General features: G+C 32.9%; 1 protein-coding gene across 1 annotated transcript; it reads left to right on the top strand.

Annotated features, from left to right (window-relative positions):
• Positions 1–2,425: 2,425 nt before the first annotated feature.
• Positions 2,426–4,291, top strand: LOC107656843 (uncharacterized). Its single transcript, XM_016444792.1, has 5 exons — positions 2,426–2,444; positions 2,511–2,579; positions 2,689–3,075; positions 3,205–3,357; positions 4,248–4,291. The coding sequence occupies exons 1-5, from the start codon at positions 2,426–2,428 to the stop codon at positions 4,289–4,291; spliced, it is 672 nt and encodes a 223-aa protein (XP_016300278.1).
• Positions 4,292–6,061: the final 1,770 nt, after the last annotated feature.

The following is a 6,061-nucleotide window of genomic DNA, read 5'->3' as shown; positions in this document are numbered from 1 at the left end:
TGCAAGACTGCGCGATATTGTACAGTTAGTGATGATCATAGAGATGTATACCTAGAATCCACATTCGATTGCTCCAGACATGTTGAGGTGTCTGCTATCTTGTAATGGTCAGCGGTAATGGTCATTGTGTCATATGTGTCACTGATGTGAAATCTTGCCGCAGGGGACATCTTAGCCTGTATTACCCTAAATGTACAAAAAGCTGGGGTTCTACATCAAAGTAGTTCTTTGTTACTTCAGCAGATGCAAATACATTTAATCCATTAATTGAGTTACACAGTCTTCTTGAGTAACCTGGAGTTCAGTGACTTAAATGTGGGTATGAAAGTGTCAATATTTTTCTCTCATCGTGGGACTGAGTCCATTCCGGAGCTTTAACCACTAGTAAAGTAAAGCATTACCTTTTAATTTACAAGGGAATATCTGAGTTACTTTATGAAATATTTCCATGTTTCCATTGACTGATAGCTCTCCTGTCCCCATGTTGAGAGAAATCGGGGGTAAGTTCAGAGGCGTTGTGTGCGCTGTGTGAAGATGATGTTACTGTAGTTCTAGACTAAATATGAACACGCATTTACTCATCTTACCTGTACAAAAACAGATTCTTTGTTCCTCAAAATTAATAAAAACAGTAAAATGCAAACTCAGGATATGACGCAAACCTGCAATAATTACATATTTTAAATATACTTTACGTATTTAATCCCATTTTATTAACCAGTGTCTTCGCTGCTGATAAAGAATATCTCTTTGGTTTTGAGACTTTAGTCTTTGCAACTTCAGGGATCTTATCTATGCACAATCAGCTTGTAACACTCCAAAGAGAAAGGAAAACTTGAAATCGCATCATATGACCCCTTTAATATCTTGCCTTTATGTTAATTGCCTCAGTTTGCTAAATAAATAAATAAATAAATACATTTGCTAAATAAATAAATATACACACAAATTTAAATCAATTTAAAATAAGCATACCAATTTTTAAAAATTAAATAAATTAATAAATAAAATAAGCAGCATTACACTCGAGTGTGTAAAATTTCTTCAGCCCTGCCGCCTTCTCCGTGTCAAGCGTGCTCACTGAGCCACAAACAACAAGACGGTTTTGTGCACCAGATTCGAATAAAGAGAGCAGGGAAGACAATATTTTGGTATAAAACCATATGGAATACATCCTACTTATATGAACTACTTATATTTTTATAATCGTTTGGAGCGACATAAGGATAAGTAACTGACAGAATTTTTAATATTTCTCTTGTCATCTCTAATCAAATTAATAAAAAAAAAATACATTTTTCCTAGTAGAAATTCAGCACATAGGACAGTGCTGAACACACCGAACAACAGACATCTGCGTCATTTCTGATACATAAAGTTGGCCTATTTGTGGTTGTGCTTCCTGTTTGTTGAGGAAGTAGGCTATTAAGAGAAGCCATATTAGCACTTTGCAAAAATATTTAACAATTTATACCACATATATATGTTTATTCAAATCATGCTCAGCTTTTTGAATAATATTTTTAATTATTTTCAAATATTTGCAAACATTTATCTTGCAAAAACATCTTTGGATTTTTTTAAAAGTAAATTTTAAGCAAGCAATAGTTTGTTCATGAGGTTTTCTAAACTGGGGAAAATGCTGTCAGAAACATATGCATGGTTTTTCACTCCCCTTAAATATTAAAGAACCTGTTGTTTTTAGACTCACATAGACCTATCTGACCCATGAGATCCGTTAGTCTTGCTAACATTACACTTTTCTTTATAGTTGGGCACGATTTATTCATCTTCAGTTGTGTTATGCCAAATTACACTGTCTCATAATGAAATGTAGCTAATTCCAGCTCAGTGGACATCCGTCAGTGTCAGTTTAACAACAGTACAGAGCATTAGCAGCAGTTATTTTAACGTCTCTTGTGCAAATATGTGCACTTCAACCAAAACACAAAACCACACAAAGGCTAATGGAAACATTTGTGCTTGACCTATGATCAACTAAGAGATGTGAAGTGAGAGTTTCATGACGAGTTGCAAATGTGAAGTGTTTGTAAGTGGTCTGAATGAAAGACTTGTGGGTTTCCTGTTTTGACATGTTTAGATGTTGAATTGAACCCATTACAATTATACAAAGAACCATATGAATTTTATAGGTGAACTTTGATTCAAAAACTCATGAGAGGCATGCATTGACTAATTGAATTTGAAATGTAAACTGCAAATTGTCTCAAATAAGGATGCCTTATCTTCATGTCTGAATCAAATATATAGTTAAACATATCTATCAGATAAACAAAAGTTATCATGAACAGTTCCATTTTTATGAACCAATCAGGTGCCTGATCACAAAGCCAAATCAGAAAAAAAAAAGTCTATAAGGTAACTTTTTTTACTTCCAAACAACTCAATTTACTGCCAACCCCTCATGACGCAGACCGCTTTAGGTAAAACTTTCCATTGACGTGAACCAATCAGATAAAAGTTGACATCTGCATTAAGACCCTCACCAGTGTCAGTGTCACACGCACAATCACTCACTGAGATGGAGAGGACAAGACTCGCTCTCATCGCGCTCATGTGTAAGAAAACATATACTTCTTTAGCTAAATAAAAATGTCACTACTGTGAATATTTTGGTATAATCGTACAATTTGAAGTGCTTCATAAAATTATTTTGTGCTTTTACAGATGTCTTACTTTTCTGTCAGAAAAGAATCAATGGAGAAGAAATGGAGATGAAAGTCAGACCAGGAGACAACATCACTCTCTACTGTGATCGCTCTCTAACTCTTGGTTCTGTCGTTGTATGGATAAGAAACTGCTCTCATGAAAATCAACCCTCTCTCATTATAGATTTTAGGAAACTGTACCTGGAGATATTTCAGCGATTCAGCTTTATCTACAACCCCTACAGTAAATCCTATGATCTACATATTACTAACATCAGTGTCTCTGATCTGGGACTGTACTACTGTGCAAAACTAGAGAATAATATGACGAAAGATGCAAAAGGCATCATCTCCTCATCAGAAGTGTACTATTATGGAAACCAAACAACTCGTCTCTCTCTGAAAGGTAAGAAAACACTTCTGACAGTTATTATATCATTGATTGTGTAATTCTGGGGAACTTTTCCTTTCTCAGCGAAGAAAAAAGACAAACAGAATAAAAACAATATATTTTGTTTATGTTTAGTTGAGCAAGTATCTTCCTGTTCTGGACCCTTGAATACCACCTCCATACCACCTCCTGTATCAGACTGTGTGCTCTGCTGGACGCTGCTGTTCAGTGTGTGTCCCGTGTGTGTTCTCCTCTCCTCCATCTGTGTGTACTGCTACTGTTTGGCTCAAACCACAGGTATCTCATTTGCCGTTCATTTCCTTAAAACCTTTTCCAATATAAAACATTATGCTTTTGGCCAGTCTTTGGTCAGAAATCAAAGCTGCAAACAAATGATAAATGTGTATAATAGTATAATGTGTTTAAAGCTAGCGATTTAAAAATGCTGTTATTTTTTGTGTGGAATAAAATTATTTTGCTCATTTCATTTGACAGATGTCAGTGTTGCATCAAAAAAATAATCTGGCCAGTCATAATTTTGTTGAATTCACATTCATGTGAATTTGAATTAAAGTGGTTACACTTTGTTAACACAACTTTATCTGCTCTAATGCACTCTCAGAAATAAAAGGTACAAAAGCTGTTATTGGTGCGGAACTTTTTCTAAAAGTATAAAAATGTACCATTTTAGTACTAATATGTACTTTTAAGGTACTAATATGCACTTTTTAGGGGTAAATAAGGTACAGAGGCGTACCGGATTTTTTTCAGAGGTACTGCTACATTGACAGCATTGTACCTTTTTTTTCGGAGGGTGTCTGAAACTGATTTTGAAATGAAAGATGTTTCACACACTTGATGTTTTTTATAATCTAACACAATAAAAAATGATGAGGAAAGCTGTATTACAATTATACAGTAATATTTATGTGTTTAGATGGTATTGATATTTTGCTGTATTTAAAAGCACTTGTGCACTTAAGTTCCTGTGTTCAGACCTGCATTATTTTCTCACTGTACTTATTTTACTTACATATTTTCATACCATCTTTAGGTTCTGCAGAGATACTTGCAGCAGATGTTATTAAGGTATCAAGATTGATAATTGGTTTCAGGAAATTTTTAAGCTTTGTCATGTCAAAGACAATAGTTTAGTTTGTATCATGTTGATCTCCTATTCATTTCAGGGCGATCCAATGAGTACGACTGGAAAGATCTGCCTCCACACTGAAGTCTCTTATAGACTGACATCTGCACATCCCTATGCCAAGATGTGATTCTGCCTGCTCAATTAATACAACTTACTGCAAACTTGCTGCTTACTATTGCTCACTCTTTTTTACTCAGCAATGCCAGATGTGATTTCTCACTTTTTTTCTCAAGCATCATTTATCTACATTTAGTACATATGCACACACATCCAACACATTTTTATATGCAATTATTACACATTTACATATTTAGTTATCTATAATACACAAAATATTCATAATAATAAAATAGATTTTGTATGGTCTCTAGTTTTACTTTTAAATGTTATTTGCACATTTACTGGTTGTGAATGTTATTTTTGTGATAAAATAGAAATGTAATTGTTTTTAAAAAATTCCAATGAGTACGACTGGAAAGATCTGCCTCCACACTGAAGTCTCTTATAGACTGACATCTGCACATCCCTATGCCAAGATGTGATTCTGCCTGCTCAATTAATACAACTTACTGCAAACTTGCTGCTTACTATTGCTCACTCTTTTTTACTCAGCAATGCCAGATGTGATTTCTCACTTTTTTTCTCAAGCATCATTTATCTACATTTAGTACATATGCACACACATCCAACACATTTTTATATGCAATTATTACACATTTACATATTTAGTCATCTATAATACACAAAATATTCATAATAATAAAATAGATTTTGTATGGTCTCTAGTTTTACTTTTAAATGTTATTTGCACATTTACTGGTTGTGAATGTTATTTTTGTGATAAAATAGAAAAAATTGTTTTTAAAAAATAAATAAATAAATAAAATGATGCAGACGTCTTCAAATATGAGACAAAAAAGTGATTAACAGCAACTGCAGATCCCAGTGTCTTTTTGTAACCCTGAATCAGAAATACTTTGTTTGTCACAGAAGGGGCTTAAAAAACAAACCTAATCAAACATTACATGGGTAAAATGTGCATCCTCGGTGTAACAAAGTGTAGTTTAGCAGGATGTCAAAATGGTTTCCTGTTTGTGTTTGTTAACCACTCGCTCTCTTTCTCTCACTTATTGTGTGGTCAGCTATAAGAACCAACCGCAAATGTTTCCACCCTAAAACAGACATACATCAGTGTAACTGTTTATATATAAACAGCTTTATTACAGTGCATAAATACAACAAAATAAATAAAAATGTAAGTGAAAAGGGTGCTGTTGTCATAATGACAGTTTATTTTTTAAAGTAGGATTTTTATTTATAATTTAATTTATAATTTAATTTTATTAAAATTTTCACATTCTCAAATTTCATATTACTATTCAACTATTTTTTTTATTTTTTATTTTGATTTTTTTTTTAGAAATTATGCAATTTAGATTTCTGTGCAGTATTAAACAGTAAAATACATTTTGTGGTGGATAAATAAATAATAATATATTTTTTAATAATAATTATTAATGCATTTTTTAAAAAATATAAAATTTTACGATTGTACAGCTTATTATTATTATTATTATTATTATTATTATTATTATTTATCCATGCTTTTTTTCAGATTGCTAGACCTGTGTAAGGCCACAGGGAAACTAAAGCCTATCCTAGCATCCCGTAAGCAGGGAAACACCCTGAATGCATCACAGGACAATTATCATCATCATCATCATCATTATTATTATTATTAATAACTACTTTACATCTTATTATGGTTGTTATTATGGTAGTGAATAAATCTAAAGCTTTTGAGACTATTATTTTGTGTTATTTAATTTGTGATTGGGGGGGGGGGGGGGG

This window comes from Sinocyclocheilus anshuiensis, unplaced genomic scaffold, assembly GCF_001515605.1.
Source record: "Sinocyclocheilus anshuiensis isolate Anshui unplaced genomic scaffold, SAMN03320099.WGS_v1.1 scaffold85, whole genome shotgun sequence".
NCBI lineage: Eukaryota > Metazoa > Chordata > Actinopteri > Cypriniformes > Cyprinidae > Sinocyclocheilus > Sinocyclocheilus anshuiensis.
Note: the sequence above shows the minus strand (reverse complement) of the source record. Positions and strands in the feature narration are given on the sequence as shown.